The sequence below is a fragment of the Fusarium falciforme genome, chromosome 2 (genome assembly GCF_026873545.1).
Source record: "Fusarium falciforme chromosome 2, complete sequence".
NCBI lineage: Eukaryota > Fungi > Ascomycota > Sordariomycetes > Hypocreales > Nectriaceae > Fusarium > Fusarium falciforme.
In genome coordinates this window covers 4,606,234-4,626,348 of record NC_070545.1, presented here as the reverse complement: position 1 = coordinate 4,626,348, position 20,115 = coordinate 4,606,234, and the positions used below count along the sequence as shown (strand labels likewise).

Below are 20,115 nucleotides of genomic sequence, written 5' to 3'. Positions count from 1 at the left end.
AACAAAATAATATACTTTATAGGTAAATTAATTTTAACAAGAAAAATTAATTATATAATAGCTAGGATAATAAAAGATATTAAGGAGTAATTATAAGATTAATTAATATTTATAAAAAATAATAAAAAGCACTTTATTATTTCTTTTATTAATATTAAGAATAGTTTTACTTAGATAAAATAAACTAGTATTTTACTTATAATAATAACTTTATAAATAAATTAAATACTTAAGGACCTTATTATAAGCTTATAAAAAGAAAGGTTCTTAAACTAAGTAAGTACAAAAAAAATAAACGAGTATTAAAAAGTACTTAAAATTAATAAAAGTTTTTTAAGAGTTTTTATTATTTTATTCTTATATTGTTAATAGCTAGCTTAGCTAAAAATATAATTTTATAGTTATATTTAATTAGTAATATTAGTAAAAATTATAATATCTTTATTAAAACTAATAATATTATATTTATTTCTTAGTATTATAACTCTTTAATTTATTATAACTTATTAAAAGTAATTTTTTATTTTTTATTAATAATAATTAAGTAATTACTTATAATGTATATAATTTATATTTAATTATTAATAAATTATTCAATGGTAAATAAACAAGGGTAATGTAATAAAATAGTATTACATAGGAACCTTATTTAATATAATAAAGTAAGCTATAAGAGAGTAATTATATATCTAAGTCTATAAAGAAATAAATATATTATTATATTACCTATAGAATTAGACTATAAGATTAGTATTATATTATTATTACCATTAATAAAAAATATATGTATAACCCGGGGGCTATATAAGTAGATAATGATAATAATAATAATATAAATAAGTTAATACAATATAAGAGATTTTTTTAATCTTAATATTTTAATTACTTTTATAGTTCTTAATTACTTAAATAAGTTAAAATCTTAAAAGATTATATTTTTATTATTTTTATAAAAGTCTAATTACAATTAATATTAAGTATAATTAATTCATTAATTAATTTATAATATATTAATAAAATTATAATAATTACTTTATATAAAAGCGTTAAATTAAGAAAGTAATATAATATAATTAATACTTATTAATATATTTATTTTTATAATTAAAAGAAGTGTATTAAAGTGATTTATAAGCTTTATAAAGATATAAAAAATATTTAAAACAGGCTAAAAGTAATCATATTAAATAAAGATTTTTAATATATAAAAATAAGTATATTACTTATGAATTAAATATTAATTAAATTTATGATTTTTAATAATAATATCTTTTTCTTTTTATTAAGCTTTTTTTTTATTTAATTTAATATTAATAATAAGTTTAATTATATTTTAAAACAGCTTTTTTTTATTAATAAGTATTAAAAAAACTTATAATAAAAAATGTTTTTATAAATAAACAGAAATAGGTTGTTTTACTATAAAATATGACTAATATAAAGTATAGCTTATTATACTTATAACTAGTATTAAAAGCTTTAATAATATTAAATGTAAAAATTAGAAGAATCTTATTATTATTAGCTAGGATGTAATTATATAGCTATAAGTATAATATTAAATAATAAGAGTTATTAATATTATAAGTTTTAAAGAAATGAATCTTTAGAATTAATATTAGAGTGTTATTATTAAGCGTATTAAGATATAATATAAAGGCTTAGTATTAAATTAAAACTTAGTTATAAATAAAAGTCTATAAGTTTAATTAATTAAATTTATTAAATAGAATATACAATATCTATATCTTAGCTTATCTATATATATAAATAAAAATAATTTTAATAATATTCTTAATAATAAATATATTTATAATATTTTATAATTTAAAAGCTTATATTATTTAATTCTCTTATTTATATAATAAATATAAATAATTATTAGATGTTTAAAAACTGTTATTGTATTAATTACAAAGTATTATATAATAGCTATTATATTTATTTATATTCTTTTAAAAATATATAATAAAAAAAAAGTCTACTATATACTTTATAACTTTTAATGATACGAAGTATCTTAGGTATATTATTAAAAAGTAATTTAATATCATAGCATACCTAAGGGTAGAGTAAGTTAACCTATTTAAAGAAATATAGTTTTATATATAATTAAGCTATTATACCTAATGCCTTTAACGCAGGAGTTAATAGTAAAGAAGTCTATTTTATAATACTTCTTAAGAGGTCTTAGGGTTTTTATTTACTTCTTAAGGTTTATTTTTAAAGAGGAGGCTTTTTTAAGTATAATTTTATATATACGCTATAGGTCCAAGTTAATTTACTTAATTAAGAGATAAAAATCTTTTATTATTACTTTAATGAAATCTTATAATCACTAGGTATTAAAGGTTTTAAGTTTTTAAGTCATAATAATATTTTTATAATAAAATATTATAACTATATATATAATATATTTTATATAATTTATAAATATAAGTTTAATAATTTTAATATTAATTTAGGCTTTAAAATTAAATATAATAAAATGTTAGATATTTTATATATTTAAATAAGTTTATAATATAATTGTTTTATTAAATAATTCTATTTTACTTTTAAGATAAATAGTTTTACTAGTTTTTATAATATTAAACTTAGGAATTATAAATATAAGTTTTTAAAAATAGTTAATAAATATATAGTATATCTTAAGGTAGTTAACTATAAATATATAAAAAGGGTTTAAATTATAAAAAATAAAAGCTTTAAATAAAATATAGCTTTTTAAAGGTTGTTAAATTAATTTAAAGAGGAATTATTAATTATAATAATTATATAATTTTTAATAAATAGATTAAGTACTTTTAGTAATTTAATTAAGTTAGTTATTATACTTATATAATATATTTATTATTATTATATTATAAAAACCTAACTTAGAATTTAACTAATTAATTTTATATAAAACTATTTTTTTTAAAAATATTATATTATTTATTAAGAAACTTATAACTTAAGCTTCTTAATTCTTAACCTTTTATTTAAATATATTTAATAAAATTTAAGAAGCTTTTATTATTAAATATTTATTATTATATAGTAATAAGAAATATTAACTTTATAGTATATAAAAGTAAGTATTTTTAATATACTTAATAAGAGTATTTTAAAATTACTTTCTATAGTAAATAAACTTTTATTTATTAAGTATAAGAATAACTTAAAGCTTAAATTAATAATAAATAAAAAAAAAATTTAAGTCTTTTTAGGTTTAATAATAGCTATAAATCTTTAAGCAGCTTTAGAATCTTAGTAATTTTATAAGACTAGTTTCTTTTAAATAGTCTAAGATAGCTTTAACTTTTTAATTTAATATAATTAATCTATTAAGAAAATAAGCTAATATGATTTTATATTAATTTACTTCTAAGCTTACTTTATTTAATAAGAAAATATACTTTATAAGCTAAGCTATTCTTTATACTATATTATTATTACTAGTACTAATAGCTATTTATTAGTTAAATAGTAGCTAGTTATAATTAAAATATACATATATTATTTTTATTATTATTAGTTAATAATATGTTTTTATTAAGATAAGGCTTATAAAAATAAATATTAATTATAGAAATATTTATAAAGCTTATTTAATATTAACTCTTATATTAAAAGATATTAACTATAATAATTTAATTATATAAAAGTTATATTTCTTTAACTTAATTATCTTAATTTACCTTTTAGTATATTATAATTTATTAGAAGAAATAGAACACACTAACCACATAGCCTAAAATCTACTAATAGATCTTTCTTTTAGTAACTTTTTAAAGAGAGATTTCACATACTTTTCCGTGATCCTAATATCATAGAAAATAAGAAGGGCAACTAATCAATTAATAGTGATAATAATCACGCCAGAAAAGAAAGCCCAAAGCTCCCCTTTTTTAACCTGACTGGTGAAGAAGATGATGATGGTCAAAGGTCTAAGGCCTCTGACTCCTTTTCTACGTATAAGAAATTGCCCAATGGCCCAAAACGGCTTAGCATCTATTTCCCCCAACTCACTAAGAGTATTAAAAAATCTTAGGCACTATATATAATATAATAAGCTATTATAACTTAAAGAGCTTAGGGATATAAAGCTTAAAAATTACCTCTTTATTAAGGCCATAAAGGTAAATATAGGCTAGACTAATAGCCTATGGGAAATACTTAAGTAGCTAAGCTAATAGCAGCAACGAGAAGAAACTTATAGATAAAGCAAGGAAGTTTACTATAGAGGATAGGCCGTAGAGAATATATTGCCAGGGCTTCTTTAGGAAGGAAGAAGGTTTCGGTCGTGAAGGTGGAAAGGTTTGTGTTACGGCTAGTGGGATGAGTTAACCGATGAGGAGGGTTACGGCGAGATTCGGGTAGATCAGAGCTTAAATACAATATCTCGGCAAATTGCCAAACTTTGGCTCGTACACATCAACTTTGAACACAATGGCTGCACTTCACATTGAGGAGTGCTGCAGCCAGCGAAAGAATCTCGGCTCGGTTAGGATGCCCTTCGCCTAGAGAGCTGGCCGCTTGCAAAGCCAGCTGGATGCCCTCGTTGAGATCAGCGATGTCTCGTGTCTTCTTAAATCTCTTTCCCAGAAAAAGCCCAAGACTGCTAAGTATCATTGGCCAGCTGAGATGATCTGTGGGTGTCGTGACTTTTGCTTCTCTCGCCAATTCGACAGCCTCGTCAAGGTCGGTCAAGTCCCCAGAATCCTCGGCACGAAGACTCAAAGCACTCGATAGTTGTTCCAGATATTCTTGACGTTGAGAGTGATCGAGCGGATGCACGGGTGACTGGACCAGCTTTCTGGCTAGTTCAATAGCCCTTTCAATGTCAGAGGAGTCTCTCGACCTCCTGTATCTGGCCTGCAGAAATTTCCCGAGGTTGTAAGCAAAGAAATTCCGACAGTCGGGTGCATCTTGGGAGCTCCCAACCTCTGTTGACATAATTTCGATGGCCTTATCAAGTTCCGCCATTGCCCCCGTACGAAGGTATCTTGTATAAGTTCCAGTGGTTAAGCTGCTGAGACAAAATATCCACCTTGGATCTGTGCTGGGAGTCTCATCAATCGCCTGCCTAGAGAGCTTGATACTTTCTTCGAGGTCGGCCATGCTGCCCGAGAGATCATAGCGTGACCCGATTCTATTTCCCAGTGCTTGTAGCAATTCCCCTCGTGATGTGGTGTGGCCTGATGTTGATTGGAGAAAACTTCTTAGGATTTCAATGGACTGGTCAAGATCGGAGAGTGACCCCGTCATCTCATGTCTCATCTCGAGGCGGGCTGCCAGGTCGCAAACAATGCTTCCTAGCTCTGCAGAATCCTGGGGGGTACACTTAACCGCGTTTCTGGCCAGCGCAAGAGCCTCGTCCAGGTCTTGAACCGAATTTGTGAGCATAAACCGTGTCTGTAGGCAGTTTCCCAGATCAGTAGCCTGGTTGACCCATTCTTCATCGTGATCTTGAGGGATTGCCATTGCCTGCTGAAGGACCACGATGGCCTCCTCGAGGTCACTTCTTTGCCTCATGAAGTGGTACATGTGCTTCAACATGAGTCCAAGGTAGTATAAATGCATAGCCCTCCTGGGGCCATCTTCTGGAACTGCATCCACTGCCTCTATAGTAACTCTGAGAGCTTCTGTATGGCTCAGTGTCCCCTTGGCATGGAGATACTGATCCTGAAGCATCTTGGCCGATATTTGTAAATACCGTGGATAGTCAGAACGACGCCCTGGTAACTTTCTGAAGGCCTGCTGAATGAGATCATTGCCCTGCTCGAGATTCTGTATCGCTCTCGTCTGGCGGTACATATTCCCAAGAACCAATGCCTAATGAACCAAATGATAAGGTCTTTCTGGGTCATCTTCTGGGGTTTCTTCAATCAAGGCCTGAGTGACTTCTAGACATTCCACCTTGTAATCCTCCTTCTCGGGATGACGAATAGACTCATCAAACAGTCGTTGCGAAAGCTCATCTAAATATTGCAGTCGATCTGGATGACCCTTTGGGGATGCTTGCACGACCTGACGCGAGGCTTCGATCACTACCTCAAACGTCGTGAGGGTTCCAACCAGTGTGAATTGGTCGTCGAGTATCATAGCGAGGTCCCACAAAGCCTGGGACCGATGAGGGCTTCCATGCGAGGTCCTGCGAACGGCTTTCCTTGCCATTTCCGCAGCCTCGTCGAGATCGAACTCTGCCTTGGTGTAGCGATAGGGATCCCGCAATACCATCGAGACATCAGCCATCCGCTCCGATATTTCCACCTCCAAGTCAGCGGCTGTGCTGCTTTCCCGCATCGTTGAGCGACCTTGGGTGGTTGGGCTGGCACTTTTCGCCTCAAGACGGAAACCATCACGGTGCACTGGCCCGATTTTTATATCTGACCCTGCTAGAAACTGGGTTGGGCAAGCGACACAAAGACATCTATTACCGCCTCTGCTCCAGGTTTCGAGCAAGCCCGCTCAAACAAAACCCTGCGTTGTACGGAAACAAAGATCAGAAATTTTTTTGGCCAGGACAACTCGACAAACTCACCAACTATACTAGTTGTACAAACAGGAAACCATCTTAGCCTTCAGGCTGGTCGGGCACATGGAGTGGCAGAGGGCGACGACTTCATTCTGTACCCCTCGAGAGAAGCCAGCCGAACTGCAGGATCTCAAAACAACACCGTGATTGCTACTGCTACGCAGATACAGCCACTAATATCGATGTTGGTTTTGGAGCAAGCCCTTGCCCCGCCGGATCAGGAGTACTTGGTTGCAGAACCTCAAACTCGGCGCCGCCTCCAGGATTATGCGGTAACCTTCGACCCAGACCCTGTTAATAGGGACGAGGAACTATCGATCCTTTATCAACGCTCTCTTCTAGACAATGGCAGCACGAATGGTCACTCTTTACCATTCTCCGTCACAGCGATGGACGGCGAGTACAAGATATCGGGCAGCCCCGGCCTAGAAGTAAGGCATTTGCAAATTATGCGCCAAGACTCCACCACCCCGGATGACATTCTCGCCGTTTTGACACACTTGGCAAAATACAAATTCGTCAAGAACATTTCGAATTCTTTCACAGCAGATGACTTCCGATCCGCCATCAATGTCAACATCACCACCAGATCGGGCAACTGTTTCGACCCAGGGAGCATCATAGATATTCAACAAGACGGTAGCAGGGGGTACATGTTTGAGTTGAAGGTAGAAAATAGGGGTACAAAGGATCTCTACCTTCACGTCTTTGACCTTGGTCCTTCGTGGCAGATCGAGAACATCTTGCGTGGAAGCTTCGAAACGCTGCCGCCTGTGGACCAAAGCCGAGGGTTCTCAGGTCGGTTTTCCAAGAAGCTAAGGACAGCGGTACCAAACGAAATCAGGGATAGGGGCTTCAGGACATATGACGACGTACTCAAGATTCTGGTGACGTCCCAGCCAACGTCTTTCAACCTCTTTGAGCTACCCAAGATTGGACAGGTTGGCAAGAAGAAATCTTCAACGCGGAATGGGAAAATTGAGGACAATGTTGCTCAAGAATGGGCTGCTTTTAGCTTTCATTTGCGGACTACTCTAAAGCCAGGAGTCAGTTAGATTAGCAGCGGGAAAAGGTAGATTATGGAACTCGACCATGCCTTCTGTCAGTTCCTCGGTGGTCGTTCGTGAAGACTCGACGTGCTTTCCAACTCATACTAGGTGAACCATATAATAGCCTCTGCATGAGTCTTGAAAGGATGAAGTGGCGCCAAACAAAAGAGTGAAGTGTAATAAACTTCGAAATAAAATAGAAATATGTATCATCCTTGGTCTCGTAATTAATATAGCACACACCAGGAGAGCTTTAGAAAATTGGGCACATAACGCTCCTAAAGATACCCTGGACTCTCGACTAATTTCAAGCCTGCCTAATAACAAGCCAAAAACCGTTAACCCACAAGCCAACACTCTCAAGTGGAGAAAATGTTATGACGAGTGACAGTGAGGGGAAAATAGAACACTGGCGTAAATTGTGTCTTGGCCCCGTCCGAGTTTGCCGAGAGTACACAGCTGTTTCTCAACAACACGACATGAAATGCAATACGAGCACGCGGTGGCTAACACATACAAACACTAGGTCCTTGGTACAAGGCTCCTTCGGTTTCCGAGATTACAAATTCTGGGGCATGTACAGATGTAAATTTAAGCCTAGAACTAAGTACAGTGGAACAACCAAAAGCGCACGAGCCGCGAATGACGAAATAAGGGCTTCTCATCACAACATCTCCTTAACAACAAATCCTCATCACACGCAGCAGCTTTAGTCGGCCTCAGCACCCTGAGCACCACACTTCTTCTCACAGTAATAAGTGAACTGCAGCAAGGTTAAAGCCGCTCCTCATAATGGGCACTATGATCTTACCTCATCGCCACCAATGTGACCGTTCTTGGAGTTGCAGATGATGCCATCCTAAAGACGAGATTAGCTGGGATGAAATGGCAAAGGTAACAGTCAAGACTCACGAAAGTGCAGTCGGGGCACTTGTCCCACTTCTTGTTGCCAGTGTTGCGGTTGCGGTAGTAGTTGCAAGCGCATCGGGTTGCGTCAGGGAGGACTTCATAAGAAGTCTTCCAGTTGTAGCTAGGGCTCCAAGGAGTGCCGCCGATGGGCGAGGTCTTCCTGTTGGAGACGCAGGCGGCAGAGCGGTGAAGGCCGGCGTTGGCACTGTGAGGAGCATTAACTGTTAGCTTCTTCGGGGCAGCCAGGGATAAGGAAGGGAGAGCTTGACGGACCCGCTGGCGGCCATGAGGACCAAGGTGGTGAAGATGGAGAACTGCATGATAAAAGAGGTGCTGATGAAGCCTTTGAGATGTAGAGAGAACGAGTTTGGAGTCTGGTGAGGATTGAGAGAGATGTTGGCGTAGTGAGCTTTTATAGACGTGACCGTGACCCATGTCTCCCATCCAGCAGCTATTATTCTATCACCCAGCCCCCACGACTTAGACGGTCAGAGCCGAGTTGCCGTGATGTCCATGATCTCTTCCTTCTTTCAATTCTCTCTCGGACCGACAGACAGCTGATCTCTACACCAAGACAGACGACTCGACTCGACTCGCACGTGGATAGAGTTTGAGCCCTGGCTGGAGATATCATAGCGCATTGAATTATACATGCTTGATTCAGAAGGTAGATGCCGAATAGTATCACATGTGGTTATCCTGGTGGGGCGAGACTGGTTTGACATGCCTGCCGGGAAGTGACACTTAGCCTAGATAGTAGAACTCGGAACTATAGGGATCGTAAATTTCCACGAGCCAGGTGTCATTGGGCTGACGGACCCTTGCTATGTCATGGCGTTAAAAGCTTCCATTGTGGGACTCGGCACGAGGTCTAGAAGCCCAAGGGTCCTTATACGAATTTCTGTTTCACGCGAAGATCCAAACAGGGAGGTGAACGAACCATAGCGCGTTACCGACAAAACTCTATTAAAATGACAATGCACACACACGTGCTTGTTTGATAGAATTGGCGGTTAGATACATTTCATGCCAAGGTGTCATAGGTCTAGGTCTATCTCGAGCGTGGGGTGATATGCGATGGCTTGTGGGATCATCGTCGGTGTGTATTGATTGAGAGGATCACGAAACCCCTCAAGGGGTTCGGATGAATGTGTACGGCACTTGAGATGGCTCAGTGTAAGCCCCCTGTCACCTCACCAGGTCAACAAGAAGACTGTCAACAGCATAAAGGTCATCGCAGTGAAAGATAAATAGCTGGCCGATTCCACAGCTCTTAGAAGAAAGATCATCACCTCAACTCGCAGTCTCTGCAGCCTTCCTCTTACAGTCACTTCTACAATCCCCCAATCGTTTTCAAAATGTATCACCTTGGCCTTGTTGGCTTGTTCCTCGCTTCCGTAGCTGGCGCTATGCCTCTGGAAGCCGAAGCCGAAGCCTATCCCGGCGCCATCAAATGGACTTCGGGCTATGAGCTCAAGCCCACCGACGTGATTGTTCCTGTCGATGGTGTTGGTAAGTTCTAACTTCTCGCCCTGAAGTCTTCTACAGGTTCATGTACTAACAGCTCAAAAGAGTACGTCGTCAAGGAGGATGTTTACCTGGCCTCACTCAAGGCTGCTGGCATCAAGATCGGTGCGCCCGAGCTTGATCCCTCTTGGGTCTCCTACAACGCTTCCGATATCCCCGATTTTGAGGATACTGAAGCCTCCGAGGGCGGCCACCAGAAGCGCGCCTCGTGCGACAACACCAACTATATTGTCACCGACAAGACCGAGACCTTTGTGGACTGGGACATGCAGATGTCCCCTGTCGTCTGCGCCGTCGGCGACATGGACATCAGCGTCTCTTCTGGCTACAGCATCTCCAACACTGTCGGCGGCAGTGCCGGCATCGACATCAAGTTCATCAAGGACCGTCTCGGCTCGTCGCTCGGCATCAACTACAGCCGCACCTGGACCACTCAGACCTCCGTCATCACCAAGGGCACTGTCAAGAACGGAAACTGCGGTGTCATGATCACCAAGCCCATCACGACCCGCCGATCCGGCCGTCAGTTCCGCGGCTGCATTGGATCTGCTCGGCAGATCGGTACTTGGTACGCCGACAGCCGCAACGATGGTAGCTACAACGGGATTAAGTGGATCGAGGGAGCCATTTCCATGTGTGTCAAGCGGGGAAGCAACCCTCCCCTGTCTCGCTGCCATGGACAGGGTAACTTCCGTTAAGGCTGCTGCTGCAGGGGTACGGTGAGGGGTTAAGTGCACTTGACGTCTCCTCAACCGAGCTCGGGATCCAAGGTTGAAGGCGAAATTATAGCAACCAAGGATGAAATTGTATATACTTTTGGGAGGAAACTGACTCAGTCTCGACTAATGCTTGGTCCTCAAAGCCTCAAGGCCGAGTTGCATTCTAAATAGATCATCTTCCTTTTGCCTGTTGACCCCTGAGGCGACCTTGTGACAGCCCTGTGCCATTGTGCGAAAAACTGTCTTGAACGCAATTATGTCAGACCTCATCCGTCATGATAAAAATATAAGCGACAAACTAAAATAAACACCTAAAATGATCATCCTGTCATGTTGTCAAAAAAGGTTAAACAATCTGCCAGCGTCGCTGATCGCAATTTAACAACATGCGACTAACCGATGTCAACCACTTATCTACCACACTGGAGTCGACCCATCGTCTAGCCCTTCACTCCGTTTTAGCGTAAAGTCGCCATCAAGGGTACAAGACTCTTCCCCGACGGTTATGCCAACAATGTGAGAGCAGTCCAGTCCAGATCTCCTCTCATAGAAATCAGGGAAGAAACAGACACCTGGTTGCCACACCTCAATTGTGTGAGGTATGGAGTCTGAAAATGTGTCTGAAGGCAGCTCGCAGTTCGTGCCTTTTCCTTCCTTTTCCTTTACTGCCCTGGCGCTCTTTTTCCGGACCAATCTCTTCAGAAAATGTTTCAATCAGCCTCGCCACGTCCACATGACCACTTAGTCTAGCCCAATCAGCAGGCGTCTTTCCATCCATGCCGTCCTTGGCTTCTTTTGGGGCTCCATGCTCCAACAAGACCTTGATGGTTTCCACGCTGCCTCGACTTGCAGCGCTATGCAGAGGGGTTACCTTGTTGAGGTCTGCCTTACCTGCATCACCCCCTGCAGCAACAAACTGCTTGATGATTGAAACATGTCCCCGAATAGCTGCGGCATGAATGGCTGTACCCCCAAATCGACTTCCGGGAGCATTAATCTCTTCTAGACTTGTGGATCCAAGTAGAGACTCAACTGCCTCATCAAGTCCCAGCGAGGCAGCATAGTAAAGCGATGTTGCATGTCTGGGGTAGACGTTCCATTTGAATGGCGAATCTGCGTTCAAGTCTTGAACCCAGGACATGAAGTTGTCCCTTGCCTCCGGTGCAAAGAAGTTCATGGTCAGGTCTCGAAGCTCATCGTCAACTACCGCGCTGCGAGCATGGTAGAACCAGTATTTGGTAGCGTATTGAAGCAGTGGGAAGTGCACCAGCCTAGACAAGTACTCCTGTTCCGTGTTTGACGGTCCAGAAGATAGGTCAGAGAGCAGCAGATAGGTGAGACAATCTTGAGCTAGCTCCCTGTGACTTACTCTAGGATCAAGAGCAAAGACCGCCGTTTTCGGGTTGCTCCTAATTTCGGTGGACACAAGGTAGTCCCGAACAGAAAGATGAGACAGTGCAACGTGACCATCTGGTGAGACGGCGATCAGACTGTTACCGAGGAGTAGAATATCTTGAGGACTTCGTAGTCGAGACTCATCATCAATCGTGTTTTCCCCTTTCTCAATTGCGAGTGCTTCCCACAGTTGGGGAAGGGTGAGAGGGACACAAGAAAAGGCGAGCCATGTCATGATCTTCTTCACAAGCGCAACATCCGTGGGGCATGTACGCAGAAGGAGCTTTGCGTATGTCTCGCTTAGACCCTGTGGTAATCTCTTCAGGGACTTTTTGATATCCCTAATTGTGCGGCATTGGCAGAGAGAGTGGAGCTGACACGATGCCCATTGAAAGCTAGAAGTAGCGTTAGCTCAGCGTGATTCCAACCTCTGTTTTTAAGCCTCTTACCTTCCCTTCGACTTTGACAACAAAGAAGATGAAACAAGGCTTTGGACATTTGCTGATAACCATGCTAAGTCTTGGTCGCCGCTCAGCCTTTTTGCAACATATCGTTCGATGTCTTGGTCGATTTCCGAAACATGATGCTCGAGAGACACACGCGGAACATTCGACAGGGCCCGCTGAATTGCAACGTCGTTTCGGCTTGAAACTAGGACGTTGATCCTGGATGACGAGTTTGGCAATGAAACTAGGATCTCTGCAAGAGTTTTGGGATCCTCAACCTCATCAATGCCGTCAATGAAGAGATAAGCCCGTCGTTTTGTCGATAGCACCTTGATCACCTTGGATATCATGTCGACGGTAGGTGGTTGGCCCCAACCTTGCTCTGTACCTTTCTGGAATGAACTCTGCAGTTCTTGAGGGAAGTACCTCATTTGGGTGCAGATCTGGCCTAGGATGGCTCCCATAATGTTTACTAGGTCCTGTGTATCGGGGTTGCGGAAATTGCAGTACACGAAGGCATGAACCGGTTCATACTCATCGTCAGGAGAGTGGTAACTCATCGACTCAATGATGTGACTCCTTCAAAGTAAAATGTGAGTAAAATATATGATTTCAGAAACAGAGTGCCATGAGAGCACCTACATCATGATTGTTTTGCCAGAACCCGCTAGAGTGTAAAAGTGAGCGAGAAACTTCATAACTTCTTGGGGGCTTGGTGCTGTGCAAAATGGACAAATTACGTACGTGGACCAGTAAGCCACAGAATGGAGTTTCTATTCTTAGACCACTCCTGGAAGTCTTGCCCATTCTGAAGCCATTCCGAGGTACCAGACTGATGGGAGGACTGTGCGAGTATGTGGTCGTGAGCTGGTTTCAAAGGTGAAAGCCAATCCACGATTGCGCTTTGTCGTTCATCTAACCTCGTTATCAATATCGTTTAGGCTCGTACAGTGCTGAGAATGGGGCATACTTAGTCGGGCTGTGGCCAGCGCATCCAACTTTCCGCACGACTCGTCCATCTTAGTGTTCAAAGAAATGGACAGGCGCTCTATGTTCTCGACCATGAGTCTGTTTTGTTTAATGATTAGTAACGGCAGCTTCGATTAACGATATTAATCCGTTCAACATACGAGTTGTGGGAGCTGACTGCCAGGTTCAAGGATGTCTTGCATCTCTGTAAACCAAGAATCGACTCTTTGGCTTCATCGCCTTTCAGTCGCCATGTCAAGGTTTGGAGAAGGGCCTTCCGCTTTGAACCAAGAAGAGTCTCAACATCTCGTGGCTGTATCCTCCGCTCGACGGCTCGAAGCTCAGCCAGGCAGGACGCCATCACAGGCTTGATGCTGTCAACCAGCCTTTCAGAGGTTCTTGGTTGGTTTGAGGAGTCGTTCTTGCCCAGAACGGACTCGATTGTCTCTATCAAATTTCGAAGGTCGCGGACTTCGTCTATTATTTGGATCAAAGTCCATGGAATCTTCTGCATTTCAGTCCTCACACTGTAGCAACATGAGAGGATGGAGCAGGCAACTTGCAAAGACGCAACTACCGCTGCCGTTATGCTGAGAGGATCCATGTAAGGGAGTGATTTGTGGCGGTGTGGTAGCACCTTGAACGGAAATCTTGGCCGATGAGGAGATTGCAACAACTCTAAGACATGCAGGATGCCCTTGGCCTCGCTTGGGGGGCCTCGTCCATTTTCTACGTGGGAAACTGCGGCTAAAGGCGAAGGAGCGTGACTTTTTACACTTTTAGCCATTCCAGTTTTCAACTCTACCTCGAGCAAAGCCTTATTGGGCGACTGCATTGGCATTAAGATGATGGAGGCAGTGCCTCTTGTAACTTAGGCTGATGAGGCCACTTCCGCAGTGCATGCCGCTACTGTGCAGTGCTGAAGTTGTCCAAGAGTGAAACCCCACGTTGCGAAGGACACCCACCTCGCCGATTCCTCACGCCCAAGCAATGGTGAAATCGCCCATACTTTCAGCGCCTCACGAAAGATGAGAAGTGATACAAGTTGAGCCGAGCCAGTAAGAAGAATTGCACTTCTGCAGGTAGGCGCTTGAGGCTTTTTCCGTGAGTGATAAGGGTCGGGGTCACTCAGCTGGATACCCTCCTGGCCAAAGCCTGCATGAGAATCCAAGCCACTTTTCACAGCCTGATCCGGTACAGAGTACCCAAGCTAATAGATATTGTTTCTACAAGTACACAAAGGCGAATTCCCACAGCCTGATTCAAGCATCCAGACGGCAATGCCCAGGGTATTGTGATTTTGTCTCAGCCGTGACTTTGAACTCAAACCCTTATTGGATGTAACCAGTTTCTTTCAAGGCTCTCGCCCTTGGCTCTCCTGAGGGCAGGAAACAGCCGCCAGCGTTCTATGCTGGGCATGTTTTCCCAGCCAGCCACGTCTTTTTTGCCAGATGCGATGCATGGCATGTCAGCAGGTATTTTATGGTCTGCCCTGCCACCTCAACTCTGCCTTGAGACAGCCCAAATTCCATTTCCAATTCGTCCACGACATTCGGTTTCTGCAACCAGGGTGTCGGTCGCTGCATAGATCAGTTATCCTTGAGTGCTGCATTCATCCAGACCCTTCTGTCCATATTTAACATCCCTCACCTTTCCGCCGACTGCCTTCCATCATGTTCGCCACGGGGACCTACACCCTTAAAGAGAAAATTCGGAACTGTTGAACCTGCATCCCCTACCCCGGCTGTCAAGAAGATCGCCACGTTCATCGACGGGGCCTACAGCAAAGACCCAGAAACGAAGACACCCAAGCTCAAGCAGTTTGTAGATAGAGCAACTAACAGATACAACTATGACAGTTGTCCCTTGCCGGAACATCATCTTCGCATTCTCTTCCTAAAGCCCAGCGAAGAGCGGAACGACCTCATCATTGTCGAGCTTCAAGCATGGCCTATCGCAAAGCTTATAGCAAGACCAGATGACTTTCAGTTCACGGCCCTTTCCTACAATTGGGGAGTTGGGAAGGAAGACAAGGAAATCTTCGTGGACATGACCCCCGACAGCTTGCCGCCGGTGAAGTTGAGAATGGACGACTTGTCAGCAGCTTGGAAGCGGCGCATGAAGCCAATCTGGGTGAAACCTAACCTGCATGCTTTTCTCAAAGAATTTCGACATCCCAAGAAGGAGGTCGCTCTCTGGGTTGACAGGGTCTGTATCAACCAGGCCAACAACAAGGAGAAGGCAGATCAGGTGTCCAAAATGGGTATCATCTACTCCACTGCTGCCAATGTCGCCATCTGGTTGGGGACGCCGGACGAGGAAGGAAGATCCGACCGAGCAATGGACTTCATTGGTTCTATGTTGAAGCAAGATGTTGAACAGAAGCTCAAGGGCGAGAGCGCGCAGAACGACGATGCTATGCAATGGTCAGACTTGCTATCACTCATGCGCCGTCGATGGTTCTCACGTCGCTGGATCATCCAAGAGCTTGCCCTGGCGAAGAACGCAGAAGTTCGCTGTGGCTCTAAGAGAGTTCACTGGCGAGACTTTTCCGACGCCGTCAGCATTTTCGAGCTTCACTTTGATCTTATTCTCAAGATCATCAAGGGAAGATCTGATCTAGAGCAGTCGCTTCAAGGGATCAAGGATATGAAACCGTTTGGGGCTCGAATTCTCGTCGATGTCCTATCCAACACGTTTCAGCGACACGCAAACGGTACCATATACACCCCGCGGCAAGGCCTAGAAAGCCTCATCTCCTCTTTGGCTACCTTTGAGACATCGGATCCTCGAGACACCATCTACACGCTACTTAATCTCGCCAAGGAAACGTTCAACTTGCCTTCGGCAGATCTCGTCAGGAAGAAGAAGAGGTACAAGAAAAATGAGGAAAACCCCCCTCCAACCCCTGACTATTCCAAGAACCTACTCGAAGTATACGCAAATTTCATGGAATGGTGTATCAAGGAGAGCGGTTCACTGGATATTCTATGTCGCCACTGGGCTCTTCCGGAAGTCACAAAGAAACCGGATAAATTCTACCCCGAGTTGGTAGAATTGCCGTCATGGATCACGACAGTTCGCAAATCGGCCTATGGATCTCAGCAAGAGGGCTTTGGTGGACGGAAGACGGGAGACAGCTTTGTGGGTTCGCCGGAGAGCCGATGTTACAATGCGTCACTGAATCTGGCCCCAAAGATTCAATGGGGGAGAGATCAAGAAGTACCGCGGACGGAGTCGCCAAACCAAGGTGTTGCCAGAGCGGCCCTGCCTTCGAGCCAAACACCGCGGCCACAAGAAGGCCTAGGCTGTGTCCTAATCGTCAAGGGGTTATGCCTCGGGAAGGTCTCCGGGCGACATCAAATGCATGAGGGGATCATTCCAAAGAAGGTCTTGGAGGCACTGGGTCATGATTGTGCTCAACCTAAGTTGCAAAGAGTCCCAGATGCCGTGTGGCGAACTTTGGTTGCAGACCGTGGCCCTGACGGTAAAGCACCGCCTGCATGGTATCACAGGGCGTGCATGATGTGCCTCGTAGCCGACACCAGTATTGGCAATATCGATACTAATCACATCCTTCAGCAGAAAAGCACAACTAAGATGCAGGCAGACTACTTGAAGCGGGTCCAAGCAGTGTGTTGGAATAGGACGTTCATCGAATGCAGTCGGCCTGAGGATGGCGATGGGAGGTCTGGGGATAGTAAGCTTTTTGGAATTGCGCCTTTGGACGTCGAACCAGACGACTTTGTCTGTATTCTTCACGGATGCTCCGTTCCATGTATCCTTCGGAAAGCTGGGAGTGATACCCAAAAGTCTGCTGACCCCAGAGTCTTCCATCAGCTGGTTGGAGAAGCATTCATTCTTGGACAGATGGATGGGGAGGCCATCATGGGGCTTTCAGAGGAGAATCTCAACAGTAGTAGTGATGACTTTCATTTGGTGTAGCGATGTGGGTTGGTGGACTTGGTGTACTGCAATGACTTATGTTTTCAAACCATTGCCATGCAGTATTGTATTGTGCCTTTAGCATATCTAGTTTCAATATTGTTTAATTTCTTGGGTAACGCTAAAAGATGCAACGAGCTACAAAGCTAAGCCATGAGGTGCTGCTCACACAGTTGTAAGTTAAACCTTTAGCAGGACTGTGCCAGCTGCACCCATTTGCCAGATCAGCGTGGCGTGGTTGCCACGAACATCGTGCGCCGGTGCCTTTGTAAAATTGAAGAGCAGCTCAGAGTTGCTACCATACTGATAGACAGAGAAGGAGTCCCCACTGGCGGGATCAACGGTAGGGTAGTCGTCGTCTTGGCCCAACAGGAAGTATGGGGTCTGGACTCGCTCGGCCATGTTGTCAAGGAGAGATTCTGACACTTGACCGTCTTTGAAGACGCTCAGGAGTAAGCCGCCGACGTACGAAGGGCCTGACAGGGCACTGAAGTTTCCGGCCATCTCAATATCAGGCCTGCATTGACGTGGCTAGCTGTGCCATGTGCCGCGTATCAGTCTGACACGACGTAACCCGGGAACGCGAGCTCTTCCTTGAGAATGACCATCGGCTCGGAATTGGCACAAGAATAGTTGCCGTTGGCCAGGTTGTAAGAGCACATGACGCTTGCAGTTCCAGCCTCGACGGCATCGGCAAAGGGCCAGAGGCAGAGCTCATGAAGGGTGCGATCGCCAATAATGGAGTAAATGGCGTAGATGACTGTAGTGTTGCCTTGGATACTTGACGTTCGCTGCGTTTTCTGTTCGTTGCCGATGTAGTGCTTGAACGCCGGCGGACTGAATGCCCAGCACTGAAGGACTCATTGCAACGCCCGCTAAATAGGGGTCAGGCCCGAAACTCTCCCAGTTGCGTCCGCTGAGGGCATGGCGACCTAGGTGTCCCGAGAAAGGCCTGTTAAAAGTATAGCAGGTAGCAGAGTGCCATAGCACACGAGAGTGGCTGGCACACCCAAGATACCTTCGCCATGAACTGTCAGATCGGGAGTAGCCAGCCGAGCCATCGAAGAAGCAGAGCCCCTCGAACCTCACCCGCTTAATGCCCCCAATAGCACCAAGGCAAGGCAAACTAGGCCGTGCGTAGCCTCCTGTTACAAGCTCGATCTTCTCAGCAGTGGTGGGTTGGGAAACAAAGCTAACCCTAGTCCTAACCCTTCTTCCATGCGTACCCCCATGCGACTGGGTTAATCGAGATGGAGAAGCCATACCAAAATATGATGTGGTGACTGCATTGTAGCATACCAAAAGGAGAGTTCCGTGTAATGGCGCCTTACTTCTTAACAATTTTTTTTTAGTCCTCGGGAATACATCGCCCCTTGAGGAGGTTAAAAACGCACTGAAAGCGGCCTCAGATCTGGGGTCTGAATTTCGACTCGTGATTGGCTCATAACCCAGAAGAATGGATGGAGATCTGCCGTATCGACTCAGCAAATTGATCCAGGCCGGTGGGGCCATACGTCTTTGTAAAGCCTCAATCATGATTATTGGTTGGCTCTTTGGCTGATCAATGCAGCCTTTGGGTCTGCTAGTGCAGCCACTGCCGTTTGGATCAATCTGTTGAGTCGATAAGGTAGAGCCTGATCACAAGCCTCGTGTTTGGGAGAGTCTCAGAAAGAAGGCAAGCTGAACGAGCTCCGCATGGTTCGCCTCCTCACACTACTCCCGAGAAACCAGCCGACCGACATCTCAGTAGTTCATTCTCAGGATAATGTTTTATCATAGTTTGTTGGTAGAGCTGCGCAACGAAATACGCTGAAAAGCTGGGCTAGGCATTTGTATTCTTCTTTTTCCGTGACGTATCCGTCATACACAATATCAAAGAACACACGAAGAGACACACACCAGCATCAGAATCCAATGCTGCAAAACACCGTCTGGGTATTTACATCGATATGCTCAATCGTTGCGGTATTTTCCTTCTTAGCTAGGCAAAAGCACTCCAGTTAGACCTGCTGCAACCTCTTTTACCTTTTAGACATCTTTCGTAAGCACTGCCGCTGACAGACTTCTTCGATACTCAACTCAGGGAACATAGCCGTCGCTACGGTCAAGCTCACACTGACAAGAGACGGCAGTGGTGGACTTCGCAACAGCTGCTCACATAAATATTATCGGCATACAAGAGTTGCAGGAATGGCACCTAAAGCAAGCGCGATCTACAACATAAAAATGAGCGTCAACCATTATTTTGGCTTCTTCGACACCCTCTACCAAGACAACGGTTCATTCTGAGTATCTTTTGCCTCATAATGCGAGTGGGTTTACCGAAGGGGAAAGCTGCGACATCGAAGATCCCGTTCGATACTGTTGCTGCTTTCGGCGAATCCTTGCTTGAATGCCTCCGTCGATTTGCTCTTAACGCTACCCACAAGAGTAGGTGATGGGTTTCCAGTGAGCATCATTGTGAATGATATTGTAATGTTTGCAACTTTGAACAAGGTGTAAAGAAATACTCTTCTTTGGGTCAGCATATTAAGTACTCTCTCTAAGTGGAAGTTACTGATGGGCTAGATGACCTCTCTTGATGTAGCTCATCGTCTGAGTTCTTGCTGGGATGCAGCTGGAAAAACTAGAAC

General features: G+C 42.8%; 5 protein-coding genes across 5 annotated transcripts; 3 read left to right on the top strand and 2 right to left on the bottom strand.

Annotated features, from left to right (window-relative positions):
* Positions 1–6,912: 6,912 nt before the first annotated feature.
* On the top strand, positions 6,913–7,578 carry NCS54_00332100 (Hypothetical protein; the record flags this gene model as incomplete). Its single annotated transcript, XM_053148900.1, has 1 exon — positions 6,913–7,578. One exon carries the CDS (start codon positions 6,913–6,915, stop codon positions 7,576–7,578), a length of 666 nt encoding a protein of 221 aa, XP_053004875.1.
* Positions 7,579–8,281: 703 nt separating this feature from the next.
* Positions 8,282–8,801, bottom strand: NCS54_00332000 (Hypothetical protein; the record flags this gene model as incomplete). Its single annotated transcript, XM_053148899.1, has 4 exons — positions 8,282–8,335; positions 8,384–8,431; positions 8,485–8,686; positions 8,755–8,801. 4 exons carry the CDS (start codon positions 8,799–8,801, stop codon positions 8,282–8,284), a joined length of 351 nt encoding a protein of 116 aa, XP_053004874.1.
* A 1,038-nt stretch (positions 8,802–9,839) lies between these two features.
* NCS54_00331900 (Hypothetical protein) lies at positions 9,840–10,706 on the top strand (the record flags this gene model as incomplete). The annotated part of the gene is made up of 2 exons (XM_053148898.1): positions 9,840–9,993; positions 10,054–10,706. The coding sequence occupies 2 exons, from the start codon at positions 9,840–9,842 to the stop codon at positions 10,704–10,706; spliced, it is 807 nt and encodes a 268-aa protein (XP_053004873.1).
* Positions 10,707–11,313: 607 nt separating this feature from the next.
* NCS54_00331800 (NACHT domain-containing protein) lies at positions 11,314–13,266 on the bottom strand (the record flags this gene model as incomplete). Its single annotated transcript, XM_053148897.1, has 3 exons — positions 11,314–12,517; positions 12,572–13,147; positions 13,211–13,266. 3 exons carry the CDS (start codon positions 13,264–13,266, stop codon positions 11,314–11,316), a joined length of 1,836 nt encoding a protein of 611 aa, XP_053004872.1.
* Positions 13,267–14,993: 1,727 nt separating this feature from the next.
* On the top strand, positions 14,994–17,482 carry NCS54_00331700 (HET domain-containing protein; the record flags this gene model as incomplete). Its single annotated transcript, XM_053148896.1, has 2 exons — positions 14,994–15,004; positions 15,058–17,482. 2 exons carry the CDS (start codon positions 14,994–14,996, stop codon positions 17,480–17,482), a joined length of 2,436 nt encoding a protein of 811 aa, XP_053004871.1.
* Positions 17,483–20,115: the final 2,633 nt, after the last annotated feature.